The sequence below is a fragment of the Hippocampus zosterae genome, chromosome 16 (assembly GCF_025434085.1).
Source record: "Hippocampus zosterae strain Florida chromosome 16, ASM2543408v3, whole genome shotgun sequence".
NCBI lineage: Eukaryota > Metazoa > Chordata > Actinopteri > Syngnathiformes > Syngnathidae > Hippocampus > Hippocampus zosterae.
Window position 1 is genome coordinate 7,916,791 of NC_067466.1, and position 20,555 is coordinate 7,937,345.

The window sequence follows — 20,555 nt, forward strand, 5'->3', positions numbered from 1 at the left end:
AGTAAGTAATCTGAGTTCTTCAAAATTAGGTAACTTAAAATACAACATGTCTGAAATGCATTTCTATTGATGTTTCAAATGCTGAATTGAAAAGATTATTCAGTCCCAAAACAAATGGGATATTGTATCCTCTTCATGAGAACAAAAAGAGAAACAAGTATGTTTACATGCCACCACTGCATTCGAAGTGATCACAGCATGCAAAACGAGGACTGGCTTGTGTACGTCATGTGCGTTCGGTGGAAGTCCCAGCAGGCGGACTGAGTGCCGACAGGTATGCGCAGCCAATGGGGGCGCAGGGGGGAGTGTACAACAGATGAGAGGCGGCGCACGCCGTTTCACACATCCAAGCACACCTTCACATGCAGATGAGGTCGACTGCAGGCGAGCATTTGAAGCAGAGCCGCTTGCGACTCATTCAGAGCCGGGGGATAGCTTGTTCCTGTTCGCGGAGCGACAGGTTATCTCGTGCAAGGAGAAGCCTCCAGCCGCCTCAGCGTCCGTTTGCGGAAAACCATTGAGGGCCCCCCTCAACCCCTTAACAACACCACCACCTCGCTCGTCTCCACCGCACGAGCGCCTGAGTCGATGTTCAACTCCATGCATTCTCATTCCCTCATCTAAGCGCCAAATTTTATCCGCCGACGCCGAGATGGAAAACGCGCACACCAAAGCGGCGAGTGAAGTTTTAGACTTTTTCGGCGTGAATGAAAACACCGGACTGACTCAGGAACAAGTGAAAGTGCAATTGGAGAAATATGGGCCGAACGGTGAGTAGTTTGACTTATTTATCTCCTAATCACCCCCCCGTTCTTGAAACCTGCAAGATTCAATTAGCATCTGTCAAAATATGAGCTTTACATTGCATTTTTCTGATGAACTTTCGGTGCAATGTTAGATTAAATTGCACCTTTTTAGATATTAAGACGAAGGAGATTTTGTTACATCGTCACAAAGACGGATTCCCTCATTCTATAATACACATAAATGTACTCTATATGTCTAATTACTGGACTGCAACATAGTTATTTGTACCCCTTATATGCACCACCAGGGCTGGTATGCTCACTTATTGAAACTGTCCTTGCAGGGACTCTACGAGTCCCGAACAAAGGACAAGCTATTTACCCTTAAATATATTAATTAACGCATTTAATCTGGTCTGCTGGTCATTTGAAGTCGTCTTATGTCAGGTTCCGAAAATAAGTCAAACACACCCGCAGCCTTCCTCTGTGTACACGCCGTACACATCCCTGCTTGTCATTCAGGCCACCATGCAGGAAGTACACACACTTCAACTACTCTAATGGAAGATGAGGCGATGACGTCGATGAAACCCAAAAGCTTGATCAACCTGTTTTCATTTTAAACACTTGTTTCTCAAAAATAGGCTGATACTTTCCCGCTCAAGTCACAAGATAACATCAAATAAAAACTGCGGGCTGTCATGGCATCAGCCTCGCAGCAGGGAAATACAAATGGCCCCCAAATTAATACAGTTGAACCTCGATTTAACGGGTTAATTAAGGGGAAGCTCCTCAGCTAGTGCCGGTTGTACATGACATCGTAGTGCCTACATACAATGCAAATTAACTGTATATAAATATGCAAAAAAAAAGCTTAAAACTGTTTGCAAACTTCAAGTTTATTCAAGTTTACCTTGTTGGTGCTTTGAGGAAATGGCATGCACATCTGGTCATGTTTATGAGTCACGATGTGGCACTTCCTTTTTTCACCTCCGTTATGATTAGTTTCCACAGATAAGGTCTTAACGTACTACCTGTATATACTTTGAGCTGCATCCTTTGGGCAACGCTTCCCATTAATTTTGATTGAACACTTGCCCCTACTAACATGGCTGCCACGGATGTACATGCATTGTTTTTGATGGGAAGTTTCCCCTGCCAACATGGCCACCACATTGGTGTGTTTTTTTAGCCTGCTCTAGTCTACTGTTAGTCTGCTTATCTTGGACAAGAAAGCAGCACAAGCCGGAAACAGGTACTGTTACCAGTCGCTCTGGCAAATTGTGACCAATTCCAAAACTTAGATAATTTGAAATGTACTATTACAAAGGGGCATTTTGAGTGGTCTGGACACTATTTTCTGTCCTTTAAATCAGGACCCCATTGCTTCCGGGACCATTAATTCCAGGTTCCACTGTAATAGAGTGATGTTGGCGTTTGTGATCTTGTGCAGGTGAGATTGGGGAAATCTACCATCTATTTTAACAATTGAAGTAGTAAAAGTTGACTAGTCGTGCCTGGAGAGTGAGACACAAGGTTGAATGTTTAGTGTTTAACACAACAACAGTCAGCTTGCTATTTGATCATTTCCAGGTATACCCTGGATCCAATTCTTACACCGATGTTAAGAACAAAGGTGATAACTGCAGCCGCATAGACCTTAAATAATAGAGAAGGTAAAATAATGATAGTTTGTGTGGATAAATACGAAAAGATCTGGTGATAGCATGAGCATCATGCAATAGCTAGCAAGATTTCCCCTTATATAGGCTAAGACATCGCTCAGTGATTTTCTAACAAAAACAGTGTAATTCCTTCAAAGTAAATTATCACATTTTATCATGTACTGTATTCATTTTATAACTACAACAAATATATTTGGAATTATTTGATATCAATGGAAAATATTGGTTGTGGGTCGTTTCAGATTGTGAACATGCCAAGGAAGAACCCTCAAAAGTTTGGAGAGAATCTGGATAATGGTGTAGATACAGTTACATATTTTCACACAGGTCCAACCATCCAAATTTTAAGTGTTTCTCATTTGTTTGTCACCATGTAAGAAGCAGGATATAGCCTGCTTGCTAACAATGACACACAAAGCTTTTTTTAAAACAGTTTCCACCCTTGGTGGATATCTCCTGTATATCCATCAATTGTCGAATTGCCTTTTATTGTTTAGTATCAGCTTTCGCGTGCTCCCAGCGCTGTCAATTTGTGTGAAGCCTCGAGTCAATGTCAGAGTGTTGAATGTTCACAGCCCCACCTTTCCCTCCTGGCCTGTCATTTGCATGTGTGGCCAAGCTGCGGAGTACTGTATAGCGCCATATTGTGCGAGTCAAACAGTTGGCCTCTTGTTTGCCGCGCAGCCTGTGATGACTTCATGGAAAAAGAAACGTCTCGCCACAGATAACATCGCTTTTCGCTTTTAGCTGTGAACTTCCTGTTCGTGTGTGTGCGTGTATGTGTGTGTCTGTCTAAGTCTGTACAGATAATAGCTGGTGCAAGGGGATACCCATTTCCCTTTTTGGATCTGACTATTATTGTGTTCACTCTTGTTTCTTCTTGAAGAGTAAGGCAAAGTATCGAGGCCAGTCATGCATGCACTTGGCTTTGTTGACTACTTTAGGATATGTTATTACAGAGTGTGAAACAGCTGCTTCTCCTTCCCCTCGTCTCGGAAAATATTGACTTTCGAGTTGACTGCAAGGTGTTTGTTTCTGCCTTGCAGTGGCAGAAGCATGTTAGCTCTGGCAAACACACGTGCACCAAAAATTAGGCAGCGTTACCAGAATCTCATTAGCATGATGAGTGTAAGTGTTTATCTTGGTGTGGACATGAGATGGCATATAAAAGGCAATCTTACATGATCCAGTTCCATTGATACACTCACGTACTATCACCAAAGTATCTATCTGTACCTTTCCGTAGCTCCTCACCGAGATTAAACTAATATTTACTTGGCTCCTCTACTCGTTAGGGGATTTTTGTGCAATCGTACTGAATCGTTTATCGAAATCGCTTACTCTTATTTGTCTGCGTGTACAGTCACATTGTTCACTTCCCATGAAGCAGCCCAGACCAATTGGGGAAGACGAATTACAAGAACTCACCAGAGGCGTTCTTGATTCATTCTTAACTAATTTGCGGTCTAAAGACGAGCATGCAACCATCTATGTAATGTTGGATTTCCTGGAAGCCGCCCCCCACCCTTCTTCACTGAGAAGCATTATTATGCTCTGAATGAGACTGGCTCGGCAACTTCATTTTCTCCGTAGTCAATCAAGGACATTTCGAGTGACAACATTTATAGGATGATATGGACAATAAACCCAGTGATTTTTTTTTTCCCCCAAATGAAAACATATTTTTGATTTGCCATGAGTTGAATGTTACATTGATAAGTACTTTACTGACACACTAGGACGCATTCTCCTACTGAGAAATGTTATCTTGTTTTGATGCGGAAATGATCATAAAGATGTCTTAAAACACTAAGGAAAAAAAAATGGAATATATGCTGTTGCATACAGTTCCCTGCAATGTAACCACATCTTATCGCTGTATCCCAACAATTCATTTTAAGCTTATCAGAAAATATCGCTTTCTGTGAGGGCTTTTTTTATTCTCCTCCGTCAGACGCGAAACAACTGTTCATTCACACCTTCCATATATGGCCCACCAACAACTCCTTTCATTTATTCCTCCACTTACTGGCGCATAAAAAGTGTCCCCCCCCATCAATAAGTCACTTAAATTGCATATATTCACACACTGCCTGCATGCAGGCACTCAAAAGAATGTTTGTGCTCATACAGTCTGTAATGGTCAATTAATTCCGTCCTGCACATTCACAGTCCACAAGCAAAGGACTCCCATTTTTAGCAGGTAGAGAGGGAAAAAAAGAGGCTTATTTTTTTCCGAGAATGGGCATACTGACAGTTTAGGTTTTCCTCCTTTGCTGTCAAGACAAAATGGTGTCCTCTCCTTGATAGTTCGAAAACATGACATGACCTGACATGAACTATGGGAAGTTGGCGACATCCGCGTCTGGAACAACTCCCCTGGGCAGCTTTTTTTTTTTTTTTTTTTGCTTAATACAACACTAGCAAGTAGTTTTGAACAATTAAGAGAGCCATTATCGCAAAATGGAATAATTCGCAGTCATTATTTCATCATGTAATATTCAAATCAAGTAAATAAAGTCTGCCCTTCCCCTAAAAGTGGTTGCCGTCGGTATTATTTTGTGGCTTCATTGAAATTAAAAACCTAGTCGATTATCGCACTCTCAAATCCTTATCGGAGTGGGCGACATGGAGTGTCCCTGAGCCATTCGCTGCATGATTGACATGAAACGAAATGATGGCTAATTTGGAAGCGATGTGACGTTTGTGCTGGGCGACGCAAATTGAGGAGCAACTAGTGGTGGTGGTGTTCTTCACCCGTCATGTCGTCCAATAGAAACGACAAGAAGCGTTTCGCTACTGCAATTTAGGTACCAGATGACAGATCCTTTTTTTTTCCCCTTAATATTGAGATTGCGATTTATTGCGACCCTAAATTTTTCAAGGTCCGCTTCCCATGTACTTTATTCTGTTTTTAACAAACACAAGCAATAAATTAATCCAGGTTACAATGAAATATTGGATTTATTTGTCATCAATGTTTTGGATTGATGGGTTAGGCTAGTCCCACTCTCCCCCGCCCCAATAAATAAATAAACCCAAACAAAAAAAAAACGGCAAATAAAATCATATGAAAGACCTTTTTTTTTTTTTTTTTTTTTGGTCGACTTAGTTAGTTTCAGCCTTTTAAGTGTTCACGACCATAACTTCACAGATTTCTACCTCGCAAGTGTGGCGTAAATGACAAATCTCTGGCTTCAACTTTTCGTATCTCATAAAAATGATGACATGTAAACCCGTGGAAAACACTTTTTAGCCAATGAACTTATCTCGACACCACACATACAGAAAAAAAAAGTAATGCTGACTAAGCCACAAATATAAAGACGTGGCCCCCCCAACCACCGAATTGCAGCCTAAGTGATTTGAAAATTGCATTCTACTATATCGTGATGTTGATTGTGAATTTGATTCAACCGAATGTGCAATACTTTTTGTTCTTTGTCAGTTTGGCTCAATTTTGTCATCTCTCAGCATCCGTGGGCGATTTGTGTGGGGAATTCAGTTTTCACTTTGAATTGATTATCTTGGCAAAGGAGAAGCGCTAAGTAACACAAATGTAGACAAATGATCAAACGTTAAAAAAAATAAAACAAACAAATGGGCCTTTTGCATCAACAAAAACGGTTTTACGTCTTGGAGTTCCGCTCATGAAAAATGGGAGCGTCAACAAAAGTGACTTGTCTATATTTTTCTTTTGTGTATTATGGATTGGTTGAAGATTCCTGTTTAAAAATATCCGTCCATCCATTTTCCGCTTATCCTCATAAGGGTTGCGGGGGGTGCTGGAGCCTGTCCCAGCTGTCTTCGGGCAGTAGGCGGGGGACACCCTGAACCGGTTGCCAGCTAATCGCAGGGCACACGGAGACCCTCACACTCACACCTGGGGACAATTTGGGGTGTTCAATCAACCTGCCATGCATGTTTTTGGAATGTGGGAGGAAACCGGAGTACCCGGAGAAAACCCACTCAGGCCCAGGGAGAAGATGCAAACCCCACACAGGGAGGGAGCTGGAATTGAACCCGTTTAAAAAGATACAATGTTGAATTCTCTTTTGTTTTACGTGTTGCTTGTACACTAAACTTCAACTCGGAATGACAACTTTCTCTTTTGGGGGCTCTCCCCTCGCACAGTTTAGAGTTCTCTCCTTCTGCGCCGCACAACGACTTGAAAGGCAGAATGTGTCACTGGTTGAGTGAGATGTTCCATTGTCTCTTCCCCCTCCTCGTCCTCCACGCCAACACACTCCTGAGTGGTCTCCTCAATCAGGCGTTTGTTTGGCTTTCACTTGAATTGTCTAATCATTTATCCAATAGAGAACTGCGTCGTGCCCCGTCAGAGTTATGTGGGCTGAGAAGAGCGAGTTGAGTTGTCGAAAAAAGAAATAAGAAAAATCAAGGCCACTGGGTATGGAGTCACTTCTTGGCTCAAGTGATTCAAGTGTGTCATCCTGCTTGTTGCCTGTTTTGTTCTAAAATTTTACTTGAAAAGGATAACTTCATTGCTCCAGCCCACCTGCACCCCTAATACAGGCATACCTCGGTTTTCAACCATAATCCGTTCCAGAAGGCTGTTCGAAAATCGATGTGTACAACGTGAATAGATGGTACCAGAAATGGATGGATAAAAATGAAATTTTCTCCCTGGAAATTTATCCCGTTGTCATAACGTGTTTACTAAAATGGTATTAATGTGTTCATCATCAATTTATATTTGGATATTTCAATAAACGGAGAATTTGCTTCATCCACAAATGTGCACGTGTACCCTGTTTACCCAAAACCGTACCGTGCCGAATGTCCGTTCAACAGTTTTTACAATATTCCGTTATCTATGCAGTACAATTACATCCTTTAAAAAAAAAAAAATAATAATTAGCGGACGATATTTGTTTACCGTTTGGTATTTTAACGTTTATCATTGTTGTGGTTTGTGAGGGCATTCCATAGCGATATCAGAAAAGATCACACCATTTAAGATAAAAGTCAAAACCGTTTGATTGGATGAAAGTAAACGGAAGACAGAGCCGGTGACCTGAATTTCAAGACATTTGCTCTAAACTAGAAAGAAGTTTCCACTTGATTCTATCTCATGACATCGCCCAGAAACAAAGAAGAGGGAAAAAAAAGTCAGTTTCAGACGGTACATTTGGGGCATTTGGTAAGATTTGCTCACCTCATAACATTATGAGGGTGAATTAAAGTTTGATCCAACACAGAGCCTAAAATAATGACTACACGGAATAAATATTTTTTTTTTGTTCCACCCTTACCACTTTTCTGTGCATGATCCAGTGTTTAATGAGTGTCTCGTGGTTTATAAAAATCCACCATTCCATCCGTTTGGAACATCGTGAATAAAATCGTTGACAAATGAGTCTTCACGTACTGCATTTTTGGAGCCCACTGCAAACTTTTCTCCTTGTATGGTCTTTGAATTGGGCTCATCTAGGAAACTCGTTATCAAACCATTTTTGGGGGTGGACGAGGGGGGTCGGTGAGACATAACAGAATATACAGCAGGAAAAACGTATTATGAGGAAACGTGTTATTAAGAATTATCCACAGATATCAACATAATTACTGTGCGCGCGCTCATGACCCGTCCCGCATTTATTTCTGTGCAGTTGTAAGTTCCAGTTTGAGGTTTCTCATGGTGACAAGCAGATGTCCTCGTTTTTCTTGTGCTGCCGAGAAATGATAAGAGCGGCTTAGTGTCACTTCGTCTGCTGGCGACGCGTATATGGACTGAACACTTCAAGTTATTTACACAGTGCTGAAGTGAAGCAGGAATCGGCCGTTGTCTCTTGCGCAATCGCATTAATACGGTTCGGTAGGAACATTGGCAACATTTGCCGTTCGCTTTTTGTTAATGCATTTCAGAGCGTTTTTCCAGTGGGATCGTACATTACGAGAGGAAGTGTATGGAGGAAGTAATCATACATTAGTGCGCAAAAGCTATTAGGGGGGTTCCCGGCACGATATTTTTAGGCGGGTTTTACATTCTCGTGGATGATTGGCTCAACTCTGGAGAAGTTTGGTGAAGAATATACTTCCTCGCACTCGTAATGAGCTGACCCAGAAGCTGTTTATGGTTCAAGAGAGGAAAGTAGTCGTAGCCTGAAACGAATGTCAACAAAAGCACGAATAAGACCAATGATGGTATGCTTCGCTTATTTATTTTTGGTCTAGTTTGTTAAGTTATACACCCAAAATGCCCCCGCCCCCCTACCCACACACACACACACATTTCATGACGTCTCCTATTTGTTTTGATTATATATACAGTGTATATATATATATATATATATATATATATATATATATAAGAATGTACAGTGGTACCACTACTTACAAAATTAATTGGTTCTGGAAGAAATCCCGAAAGAACGAGATCCCGGATAAAAGCGGCCATAATGAGTTTTGTCCGCAGGGTGTCTGGGCTCTCCCTTGGTAATAAGGTGAGAAGCTTGGCTATCCAGGAGGGGGTCAAAGTCGAGCCACTTCTCCTCCACGTCAAGAGGAGCCAGATGAGGTGGCTCGGGCATCTGATTGGGATGCCTCCTGGACGCCTCCCTGGTGAGGTTTTCCAGGCATGTCCCACCGGTAGGAGGCCCCGGGGATGACCCAGGACACGCTGGAGAGACTATGTCACCCAGCTGGCCTGGGAATGCCTCGGGATCCCCCGGGCACAGCTGGAACGAGTGCCTGGGGAGAAGGAAGTCTGGGTTTCCCTGCTAAAGCTGTTGCCCCTGCGACCCGACCCCGGATGAGCGGTAGAAAATGTATGGATGGGATGGAAGTAATCTCTTAAGTAGAAATTTTTATAAGTAGAGAGGCGTTTTCCATGCAAATGCCCTAATCCAAGGGTGGGCAAACTTTTTGGCTCGGGGGCCGCATTGACTTTTAAAATTTGACAGAAAGGCCAGGTCAGCACGAGCTATGGTACATTAAAAAAAAAACTGCATTTGTTGACAGTCCATATCAAACATCAACAGAACAAAAACATGAAAGTACGGTATTAATATACTTTTTTTAAATGACAAAAGTGTTGTTGATGACCTATTTTAGCCTGTGCATCGCTGCAGATCGGTTGTGATCAGACTAGTAGAAGTAGAGCGATACAGAGGTACTAGGTGGTCGAAAAGATTGCCCCGCCCCTCCCTCCGTGTTCTGCAACTTCAAGTCAATGCGCCACCTGGTGGTGAAATGCCTATCATTACAAGTCCAATTGAAATGAATGCAATCATTCACATCGAACCTTAATTGTGGACCAACCTTCGGCGGGCCGGATTAATAAGCCCAACGGGCCGGATTCGGCCCGCGGGCCGTAGTTTGCCCACCACTGTCCTAATCTGTTCCAAACCCCCCAAAATTCAGACATAAATGTTTCCTGAAGCATAAAAGTGCATCAAAATAGCTAACAAATACATGTTACAATTAGATTATTGCACAATAAATGAGAGTTGTGCATAATGTAAAAAAAAAAAAGAAAAGAAAATGATGGTCATTTAACTTTTAACTGCGTCCTCATTGTTTTTTGCCCTCGTCAGTCCATGTTCTCTCTCAGAAGTGTTTTTTGCCTGCCGTTTTGGAAAGAACTGGAAAGTTCTGGAAACTGGAAAGACGTTTGCTTTTGTCGGCTTTTAACAACCTTCAAAAAAGTCCATGGCAAACATCAGCATCGTGAGCGATCGACTGACAGGTGAACACTTTTTTTCTGAGTGATTAACATTTACATAAAATTGTCGGAATGCCTCATGGCCCGAGGGGCGAATGATGAGGACGCTGCAGTGACACATTTCTATCCATCTCCAAACAAAGACACATATGGTAGAGGTCCCTCTTAGCCAATGGGATGCCAGGATGATGCTTGGTTGTAGCCAATGGCAGAGCAGCTATAAGTATGTTGCGTTCAGGAAACTCGGAGCTATGAGTATTGTATTTTTACTTTTCGTATTTTGACATTTCTTTCGTAACAAGAGGCAATGTTTTCCTGTCGAGGCATTTCGTAACATGCAAATTTAAGATGAAGAGATGTTCGTAAGTAGAGCTACCACTGTATATTATGTAATTGTCACATTTCAGGCATGCGGATTCAGATTAGAATTGTTTGCACTGGCAATGTTGATATTTACCCGTGAGACTCAGTCACGCGTGGTAATTCTGTCCAGCCCTCCTCGTGTGACATTTATTTGGTTCCCGATCATCTGCAGATTGTGCAAAGAGAGTCAAACCGTGAAAGCAATGAAACAATGAGAAGTGCCGAAAGAAAGATGTCAGGTTTCCCGCTTTTTCTTCCAACAGTTGGACACAGAAACAAACCCCTTGCTGTTGTTGGCAACCGTCTCCAGGAAGTGTTTCCCCTTTTGCTTGGCATCGAGCGCTTCTCTGCTGTGTGTAAACAAGCTCTTTTTTTTTTCTTCATTGTCTGGCCCCGTGGGGAGGTGGTGGGGAGGTGTTGCGGGGGCACCGCTTGACGTGAGTAAGTATTCAGGAATGTGACTGGGCAAGCCTTTGGCTTGACGCAGCCCAGAGTGACTGCGAGGGAATCCTTGGCAGAGGGAAATCCGGGAAACCCGTTCTGCACCTTCAGCCCTCCCTCCCGCTGTCTTGTCCTTTTACTCAGTCTGTCTTTTGTCTCCCGCACTTGAGACTCAGCCAGCCCGTCTGCTACAAAAACATCATACAACCAAGGGAAAGCGCGGTAATGGGGCTTGTGTCAGACCGGTGAAGCGTAGAAAACAGCAGAACCCACTTCTCTATATTGCTGCTCCCGCCGCTGAATTCCCCTCTGGCTTCACTCATCAAACCTCAACGGTAAAAGCCCTCGAGACTGCAAGTTTGAAGTCTTCCACGGTGACTCAGCAGTTTATTACGCCCACGCTATTCATCTGGCGTGCTTGCTATGCCCCGGTTGGCAGTGGTGGCGGGCCAAACAAAGATGCCCAATCCCAGCATCCAACTCATCGAGTTTGGGGGGGGGGGGCACTGAGGCAATCCAAGGTCAACTTGATGACGCAGTCGCTCCAATGTGGTCTACTTAATGCCTGCACATGCCCAGAACACATCATCGGGAAAGTGTTTATTTGACACCCGTAATAAGGTGCAGTCACAGTCGTCTGTTTTAATCAACATCAAGTTGTTTTTCGCCCTGGGTTCCGTTTGTTTAGTCAGGTGTTAAAGTTATGGAGCTCAGGTGCGGACTGCGGACCAAATCAACTAGTTTGAGATGATGGGGTTCCAAATTAATTCTATAACATGGTTCCTTGAAGCAGGGGGAAGCACGCAAAACCTTGACATGATCCAACTGGTAAGGAAAGAAAGCAGGTTAGACATCAAACGACACAATGGTGACGTAACTCCAGGCAGCACGTTGCTTATGGAAAATCTCTTTTTTTAGCCCGGCACTTGAATGCAGCACTTCTTTTTCAAAAAATGTTTTTTATATACCGCATTGGCCCGAATATAAGACGGCCCTGATTATAAGACGACCCCTTCTTTTCAAGACTCAAGTTTGAAAAAAGACTTTTTGAACACTAAATTCATTTTGACACAGAAAATAATTACAGTACATCTGAAACAAATGATTATAACAATCTATTTGAGGGGGAAAAAAATCATGTTATTTTGCCTCATTCAAATCTTAACATCTGAACATTTACATATGTAAACTAGAGTGCAATCACATTCATAAATGAATGGCTTCTGCTTTTTGAAATGTAAATTACAGTACATCATAACTTCTCCTCAGCTGGCAGTTAACCTGGCCGAGCCTCGACCCACTTTTCTCCAGATTGTCGCTCCGTGTCTCCATTTTCTGTTATCTCTTCTATTATTTTCTTCTCTTTTCTTTCTTACCACTATTTTTTATGTTTCTTCTTCGTGCTCCCGCTATTTTGCTATTTATTTTCTTCTTCGTGCTACCGCTATTTTTATTTTTATTCTTCGTGACGGGTTCACTTCGGCCTGGGGAGTCAAGTTCAGCATTCGCTTCAATGATATCTGGCGCCATCTAGTGTCGTGAATGTGTATAATGTCTAGACCCCGAATATAATACGACCCCCCACTTTTTCAGTCTTATTTCAATGCAAAAAACACCGTCTTATATTTTGGCCAATACGGTATTTCCTGGACACAATGTAGGCGCCTGAGGTTAGCACATTTAAACACTATCTTTTTTGTTGTTGTTGTTTTTTGCGATGAACTTCAGATATGCCGCCAATTGAGTGCATGGTGGGGGGTGGGGGGGGGGGACTAAGAAGAACAGTCTCGGACAATTAGTCAAACACATGAATGTAAAATGAAAACACTTGAAAGGAGCAGCGAGAAGAGGCAAACTAACAGCGTGGCAAATCGAGCTGGACTGGCTCCTGACATCATTTATTCAGCCGCGCTTTTGAAAGCCAAACGTCAAAACGCAAATACGACACTGTGTGACTTTCAGCTTAATTATGCTTGATCAAATTAGTTCTTGAAAATTCCTTTTTTTTACAGCCTTGGCTACGATGTATAAAAGATGTGTGTTGTCAAGACGGTCCATTTTTTTCACTACACTGTTGTACTTTTTTTGATCAACAAAATGAAAGAAGCATTTATTTTCAATGAGAGCAATCAGTTTTGGAGCAATATGTAAACAAAATTATAATAATAATGATCATAATATGTATTGCCCTTCCACTTGGTAAAAGTAGCTTCATAATAAAAGATGTAGTTTGGACAAACATTATGTTTGTGAGGAAATGGGCTGGTCCTCTGCCTCGGACACCAAGCAGTCTGACCTGGGGGCGCTCCAAAATCTGCTAAAATCATCAGAAAACAAGCTTGAAATCACTGCTGGGTCTTTTGGGGAGGGGAATTTTTAGTTCGGGCATCATTTTCAAGTCCACAACTCGAAAGTAAGTGCCAAAGTTTGGCCAATTGCCCTTTAAGTTGTTTCTCTTTCCGTTCGTGACGAGTGCAAACTGAGTGGCTGCAAGGATTTTGTTTTTGGAAGGCGGCGGAGGCCTGGCGTCACCGTCCTCCCGCTTTCCAACTCTTTTTCCCCACACACGGTCACGTTTCATAATCGTGTAAAGGACGGCTGCTCAAAACATGCCTGAGAAACATGGCGCATCTTTCCACGGCACCATTTAGGGTCGCCGCAATCCGCATGTTGCTTCTTTTCCCTCTGAAGCACATCACAAAATTGTTCTACATTCATCAGCAGTCAGGATAAATGTGTTTCTTTGTGTTGGACTTGACTGAGCAGGTTTGTGTCATAAGCGTGGTAACAGAATGAAACGCTACCCGCGTTTTTCAGAATACGTCTTGTTTTCTGCCGAGTGACTCACCTGAGTGCGGGGTGATCTTATTTGTTCATGAAACCCCAGCGGCAAAAAAAAACAAAACAAAAACAATGTCGCTTTCAAAACATTCAGATGAGAAAAATTGTCAGGTGCCGAGATTTCGTGGGAGTTTTTGCTCTGACAGAAATAGACTACAAATAAAAGCTGAGAGCCAAAGAAAAATATATCTGTTTTGGGTTTCTTTTTCAGTTTAGAGTAATGACTTCCTTTATAATCACATTTAAAACATTTACAACCACCATCCAACAGGAAAGGTCTCTGTAAATTATGGTTTCATGATTTTGAAAAAAAAAATCTACATCTTCATATTGCGATTGTGATTTGTAATGCAATTTTTAAAAAATCATTATTTATTTATTTTGGGGAACAAAAACCAAATTATTCCGTCTCACAGAACTATTCTCCATCACCGAATTGGTCTTCAAGGTTGATCTTCTACTAAAATAAAGTCCAAGAGCCATGAATGAATGTGAAAGACATTTGATCAACTTCAATTGGAGTTGTTCACGCTTGAAAATGCGTTGACTTGTGGTCTTTCAAGCAGGTCCATAAAATTCAATGTTAACAAAATATATTTTCTTTTTTTTTCCCCCTTACCAATCCTCGCTTCCTTCGTCTCCGCCTCCACCTCTTCAACTGTTCTACAACCATCGTGACGTCACATCGACAGAGCTCCCTGCTGAAGAAGGTATGTTTTTTTTTCTCCCCCCCCTGTCCCCCAGTGTGACTTCTATCCTCCTCCCCTGCTTGATTAAATGTCTGGGGTGATTTCTAAACTAAGCTGTTTCGCTCATACATATGTATACTACTACTACTGTATATACAGATTATGATTCTTTTTATTTTTTCTTCTGCTTGTAGATGTTTGGAAAGTAGATGATACACATTATTTCCACTGTTAAATCTTCTCGACTTTGACTCCTTTCAGACAACTCTGTGTTTGTGCAAATGTGTGTGCATTTAACAGGAAAGTCCCTGTGGGAACTCGTGTTGGAGCAGTTTGAAAACCTTCTGGTCAGGATCCTGCTTCTCGCTGCCTGTGTCTCCTTCGTAAGTAACTCTCGGTTCACCCCCCCTTTTTGAAATAATGACACTGGAATTGGATTTTGGGTTGGGAACCGATGCTGCTTATCGGCCTCATTCTCATTAAGGAGCAGCGGTCACATAGTTGCTGCTCTGTTTTAAAATGGAAAATAGAGCATGAAAGTCTTTTCCATCCAGTGTCGATCCTGTTTTAGTGAGGGGAACATCCAAACCACTGCAGCGGCTTAAATTGTGACCCTGCTTGGAGTGAAGGTAGGGGAGGCATGGAACGGGGAATCCTGAGTATAAATGCAGATTTTTCCATCTCTTACAGCACGTCTCTGGTGTTTTGGGATGGAATTGCTATTTCTGAAACTGGGGTGGGAGGGGATAACATGGCTCTAAAAATGTATTTGACACAATTTGCCCTCCCGAACGGCTCCGAGGGCAGGCGTGGGTTGGAAAAGCTCACTTTTCCTCAAGTACTGTTAGATGAAGTTTTCTCTGTAAATACGTTGGTTGACGTGGAAGAGTGAAGGCAAGCTGTTAACTTCTTCCACACCCAGCCTACTTGACATTCATCAAGCTCTGTTACATTTCTGTTGGCTTCCACTGTTTGCGCATCCACCTCTTTGCGTGACGTCACACTGATCACCTTCATGTCTTTTTGTACTTTTTGTACTACTTCAACAATCAATAATGGCAGTGCATTTGTCTTTTGTTTTAACACTTGTGTTGAAAACAACTAGTACGGTTCTTCTTCCGCAAATAAGCTTCTACTCATCCTGCCCGCTGCCCCCTGCTGGTTGGATGACAGAATCTGGATTTTTACATCACTAAGGATAAAGAGCAAGTGCGAACCAATCCGAATTCTCATAAAAACTGGATTGATTGTATATCCATTCGTGGAGGCGACAATTCATTACAAAGCCACCCAAATACATTTGTCAGCTTGGGTGTGGATCCTTGTCGGTAGCGCAGGCACATTATTTTGCCACGTCACAATGGGGCCAACAAAATCTCTTGAAAGTCTTTCTTACTGACGCATTTTCGGAAACGGCGCACGGGAACTGAACTTAATTAGGAAGTTTGACATTTGACGGGAAGACTCAACTATTTGTACACGGGCACTTCAAAAGTAAGCTTTCCATCATTCGTCTCCTTATTCGATCAAGTGACTGTCAAATCAAATGTTTGTCTTATTTATTGACCGTGTTTATCTTGAGAGTTGGTGCTAGCTATTGCTATGCAAAAATGCTCGCGTCAATGTGTGCAGACCGCGTAATGCGTTTTACAAAAACGGTCCTTTTCCGAGAGCGCTGCCATTGTCGCCATCCAATCTCTCTGTCATAAGGCTCAAACGAAGTAGAATGACGTGCTATCGACCGCGCTTGGGGTGTCGCGACACACTCTGTCATCCACTGAAAAGTGACCACACTTCATCTCTCCTCACTTACGGTGCCCGTTTAATAACGGCGCTGTTACCTTCTATTGACAACAAAAGTGGAACCTGAAATACGAAACCAAATCAACACTGAGTCTCCGTTAACACATTTGTGATTAGCTGCCTGACATGATATACAAAAGATATTTGTCCCTAAAATCCCTGCATTTTTTTTAAAAACCGGACTTAAAAGAACATATAAACATGCAGATAAAAAGTCAAAAGTTGCTGTCAGGAAGTTATCATTAAACCTTTCAGGGACAGTGCTGACTACAGTGGACACCTTATTGTGTTAGCAGGTGAAAGCATTAAGCTAGCAAGATGATCTTTTCGACGTCAACATAGTCACGGTCATCAAAACTGCATCGAAGACAAACAGAATGCGCAGCTGATCTAGTGTGCCCAGAAGATTTCAACTCTTAAATCTTGTCTCTCATATTTCGTTTAGTTTTCAGCCATTTTTATATGCACTGCCAACAGCGAGTGTAATCTTTCAGAGTGGTGCAATTGCAATTTAGCGCTCGCTCTTTGGGAACTTAGTTCAATATTGTGATTTTAGTCGGTCACATTGCAACATGCCCACCGACAATGTGAGCAATTGGAGTGAACGCTTAGTTTTTTTTGTCTTCTCCTCCTAAAAAAAAAGAAAAAAAAGCCTAAAGAATGTGTACTTTTTGGACAATGATGAAGTGGAGATAGATGACGTTTGAGTCAATCAACTGTGTAAAGCGCTGCAGTAATTTTAGTGTAATGGGGCCTAAAATGTCATGGTCATTTTTTTGGTTTGTTTTTTCTTGCCGGGAAGTTGGAGTTGTAAAACGGATCAACAGTTTCACTAACTATAGGCAGATTTGTTGTCCGCTTGTAATTGTGTATCAATGAGGCATTCAAATTACTTTTAAAGCAACCTGATTGCTGCAGCTGCCAGTGCACGAGGGAGCCCGGAGGCAATGAGCTGTTCGCCATTTCGTCACACATCTGTTGTCTCACTGCATCAAATGGTTTCGGCTGTGATGAGAGTCAAGTCCAAATAAAGTTAGGAGTTAGTTGGGTCTGGATCCTAAAAGTATTCCAGGGAACTCTTTGGCATCATCGCACCAATGGACTTTGAAGAATCGGGCGTGGCAGTTGATGGTTACAGCAAGATAGACCCATACATATAAACCCACAAAAATCCCAAATATGCACAAATATTGAAAAGAAATTGCAAAATAAGCGATTCCGCAGGTGCCGAATTGCTAATACAATAAGGGGTTGGCTGTACTTTTAAGTTGTAATATCACGGATGACCACCAGATGACAGACGTGTCTTGGTTGTGCTTACACTGCCCGATATTGCACTGGCAGTGAGCCAAATAACTTTTGCAGCTTTCACACGATATACTGGACAAACGTAGTTACTGCCTCATTTAAATAAATAAATACATAAATAAGTTTAATTTTGCCCAAAAATGTGCAAAATGAATTCTTGCCCTTAATGCTGGTTTGTTGTTCTGCAGTTTGAAACTGTCCTCGATTGGAATTTTTATGCAAGACAGACCTTTGCACTTGGAAAAAAAAATACCGTATATGGTTATTTTGTTGTTTGGTACGAACGCTGATATTGGAAAAATGTATTATTAAAAACTAAAATATATTTTGAGTGCATGTGGTGCAAATTTGCATGTATTTTGTCCATATTTATTTATTTATTTTTTCAGCAATCTGGTTCGGAAGTGCGTGGTCTGATGTGCCCAACACACAACATTTAACCCTTTCGGGGACAGCGGTTACTACATGAGACAGCTTATCAGGCTACAGGGTGCACGAAAGGGTTAAGTTTGTCATCCCTGAATGAGAATGTTGTGGAAGTGGACAGCTTATTTCAGTCATTCAATTCCAAAACTGAGATTGACATTTGTCATAATTTTGAATATTGTAGGTCAGCGATCCCCAACGTTTTTTGCCTCACGGACCAGTTTGTGGTCGGACAATATTTTCAGGGACTTTTTTAAGGGTATTTATCTGGCAGGCCACATAAATATAACAAAATAATATGATATGACCTGCATGAAAACTGTGGTATTTTCAGAACATAATAATAAACACGAATCATGACATGAGAATATCCTGTCTGGTCTCAACACTCTCTGGTCGCTATGGTAATGTTTAAACGTGCCTTCAAAATAAGATACACTGCACATACGAAGTGCATGAAAAATACGACTCACCATCTCCGCATCTTATGCAGAGTAGACTTGGTGCTTGGGAATCTCCCATTGAGATAAATCCGTATCTTAAGTACTGTCTATTAAATGTAGCCTTCTATTTCTTGGAAGTCGTAGGCCCCTCTTCTATCTCCTGGCGCAGCATTTTCCCCTTCCCAAAGACGTTTTTTTTTTTTTTTTTTTGCTCATTTTGCCAGCTCCTGGGTTTCGTTTTAGCGGTTAACCTATCACATGACTGAGAAGTGCGTCTTCACCTGTGTCAAGAGTGACATATTGTAGATGGATGTAACAGAGAATCCAGTAATTTTTCAAAAGAAAACATCTTTCAGATTCCAAAATGAATAAAACGAAAGTCAAGTATCAAGTAAGTTATTTATTCTTTCTGTGCAGCCCGGTGCCAAATGACCCACGGACCGATACCGGTCCGCGGCCCGGGGATTGGTGACCACTGTTAAAGGTTACAGCTATAACAAAAACCCAAATCCAAAATTTGAAGAAATAGCCAGAATTAAACAAGAATCTTTCTCTCTCTCTCTTTTCGAGTGGTGCAAAATTCCACTGCATCGTAACGGATGGTGCCCGAGTCACCCCCGCTTCATGATGGCGCAGACTCGGATGATTAAAGTGGTGTCGAGCGTCTCCTCACAATGGAGTCAAGCGCGCGTTCATTCTTAGGAGAATGTGAATAGCAACCAGGAGCATTAGCGAACCTTTTTTGGATATGTTCAGAAATCAATCACAGCTAATGGATGAGGTTGTCTTAACATCTTGAAGTCCATATACAGTCAAAGATCCTCGTTGGTCTCGGATCTCTCTGGTATTATTGGACCTGGATCTTATTACATGCTGTTTTGTTTGAGATCATGCAAATGGTTGCAGAGCTGGAGCAAAATCCCTTAAGCCAACACTGCCGTACATTTTGATTTCCCAACTCAAAAAAACAGGTTTAATAGAAATAAGGAAAACAAGTCAAGCTTGGTTCTGTTTTCTTTTTCAGACGGACAACCGACACGGCGCTAGTTCCGCTTTTTCCCAGCATTGGATTGAAATCTTGCGACAAAGTTTCCTCTGATAAAACTTGATGAATGAATAACAACTAAATACAAAGTAGAGCAGCGTAGCTTTGACTATGTCAAATCTGCATTATTGAGTTTGTTTTGGCATGCACACACTGTTGACCTAAAAGATGGGTTTTCAGAAATAATCAGCCTTCTTGTGTTGTCACAACATTGCAGTCTCAAATGTTTGCAGCCTTTCACTGTTTTGATTGTTGAAAAACCAGTGACTTTTTTCATTCCATTTAAATGCACTTTATTGACGAAAGATATCCCGTAACAGTGATGGAGCAGTTCTAATCGTAGTTTCTAAATGGCATGTGGAAAAATTTATGAATGGCTATGGTTTAAAAAAAACAAACAAAAATACATTGGGATTTGCTGATGAAATAATGGCAGCTTTTTGTTCAGTTTTTCCAAGGTAGCAAGCATGCAATTGAGTGTAAATACTCTCACCCTGTACTTCTTCCTTCTTTCATTTTGTTAGCTTAGAAACAATGTAAGAGAGAAACAAGAGGTTAATATTGCTTGAATTGTAATTCTGAACTTTTTTTTTCCAAAGTACTCAAACAAATGAATTCATAAATTGCAAGGTTAAATGTTATGATCACGTCTCACTGGAGGCGCAGCTGTCCTAAAAAAATGCCATTTTTATTGTAGCCTCGACTCTGCCCTCCGTGAGGACATTTTTCCTCCGCCACACCAAAACACGACTTAAGTATCAAGTGTGTGATGAGGAAGTTGTGACTCTGCGTACCATATGTTTGTCTAGGTGTTGGCTTTGTTTGAGGAGGGGGAGGAGACAGCCACCGCCTTTGTTGAGCCTGTCGTCATCCTCCTTATCCTCATTGCGAATGCTGTCATTGGTGTCTGGCAGGTGAGATATGCTTCTCTTTTTTTTTCCTAAAAGAGAAAAGAATGGCGACAGAGAACAGTGAAGTTAAGCATCGTGCAGTGGATTCTTTTTCTCATTCATGCCTTCCAGCTATATTGGCGGCACGTAAAACTATCATCACATGCACAAATGCAAATATTTGCTTCATTTTC

At 41.8% G+C, this 20,555-nt stretch overlaps 1 protein-coding gene across 3 annotated transcripts in view; it reads left to right on the plus strand.

The window, feature by feature from the left end:
- Positions 1-337: 337 nt before the first annotated feature.
- Positions 338-20,555, plus strand: part of atp2a3 (ATPase sarcoplasmic/endoplasmic reticulum Ca2+ transporting 3) — a 46,488-nt gene continuing 26,270 nt past the window's right edge. For 2 of the 3 annotated variants that reach the window (XM_052047750.1, XM_052047749.1), the window contains exons 1-4: positions 338-770; positions 14,450-14,467; positions 14,747-14,829; positions 20,281-20,385. In XM_052047750.1, coding sequence (XP_051903710.1) covers positions 653-770; positions 14,450-14,467; positions 14,747-14,829; positions 20,281-20,385 — 324 coding nt within the window. In that variant the 5' untranslated portion in view covers positions 338-652. The remainder of the gene's footprint in view (positions 771-14,449; positions 14,468-14,746; positions 14,830-20,280; positions 20,386-20,555) is intronic. The other variant, XM_052047751.1, reaches the window with a different exon arrangement.